The sequence below is a fragment of the Plectropomus leopardus genome, unplaced genomic scaffold (assembly GCF_008729295.1).
Source record: "Plectropomus leopardus isolate mb unplaced genomic scaffold, YSFRI_Pleo_2.0 unplaced_scaffold6245, whole genome shotgun sequence".
NCBI classification, from domain to species: domain Eukaryota; kingdom Metazoa; phylum Chordata; class Actinopteri; order Perciformes; family Serranidae; genus Plectropomus; species Plectropomus leopardus.
In genome coordinates, this window is record NW_024668677.1 from 1 (window position 1) to 1,004 (window position 1,004).

General features: G+C 45.3%; 1 protein-coding gene across 1 annotated transcript; it reads left to right on the top strand.

Annotated features, from left to right (window-relative positions):
* Positions 1-3: 3 nt before the first annotated feature.
* On the top strand, positions 4-333 carry LOC121939829 (histone H3-like; the record flags this gene model as incomplete). Its single annotated transcript, XM_042482768.1, has 1 exon — positions 4-333. A coding segment is annotated over one exon (330 nt), but the record flags the coding sequence as incomplete, so codon positions are not given.
* Positions 334-1,004: the final 671 nt, after the last annotated feature.

The window sequence follows — 1,004 nt, forward strand, 5'->3', positions numbered from 1 at the left end:
CGTAAGAGCGCCCCGGCCACCGGCGGCGTCAAGAAGCCTCACCGTTACAGGCCCGGTACCGTGGCTCTCCGTGAGATCCGTCGTTACCAGAAATCCACCGAGCTGCTGATCCGTAAGCTGCCCTTCCAGCGCCTGGTCCGTGAAATCGCTCAGGATTTCAAGACCGACCTGCGCTTCCAGAGCTCCGCTGTCATGGCTCTGCAGGAGGCCAGCGAGGCTTACCTGGTCGGCCTCTTCGAGGACACCAATCTGTGCGCCATCCACGCCAAGAGAGTCACCATCATGCCCAAAGACATCCAGCTGGCCCGTCGTATCCGTGGAGAGAGAGCTTAAATTACCTGCTGCTCCAAAAACCACAACGGCTCTTTTAAGAGCCACCTCACCTCCCCTCAAGAGTTCAGTTCTTAAACATTTACACTTTATCATAAATAGCAAATCAACAAGTAAAATCAAAGTTTCTCTTTTCCAACAGCCTACATTTAGAACAACCATGTGTCACATTCAGCGCGAACCTATTTAAAAAGTCGCTGTCCAGGGTCCTGTTACTTTGTTATAAATGCACGATCTATTTAATTTCCTCATGAACGGACACGAATTGGTGATAACAGACAACGAATTGAAAATAGGCGATAACAACTGGTGAGACGTGTTTTTGATTCATGACAAATGCCAGCCAAGGTGCCAAGTTTTACAAGAAAACGCCAAAATCTAACAAAATAGAGCAAACATCTAGAATGATCAAAACACAACTAACATTTAGAAAACAACTACTTGCTGCCAATAAACAGCTGCAAAAAGAACTCGGACATAAGACTGAACAATGTCATTTACACTGTAATGAAGACGAACTCTTTGTTCTTGATTGACTCAGCTCCTGATATGATAATGATACAGTTTTAAAATGTATCTTATGGCATCACAGGGTCATTTATTCATACAAATCTGAGCTCTGCGATGAAGCTATGACACATGAGTGCTGCTGTGAGAACATGATACACACAGAG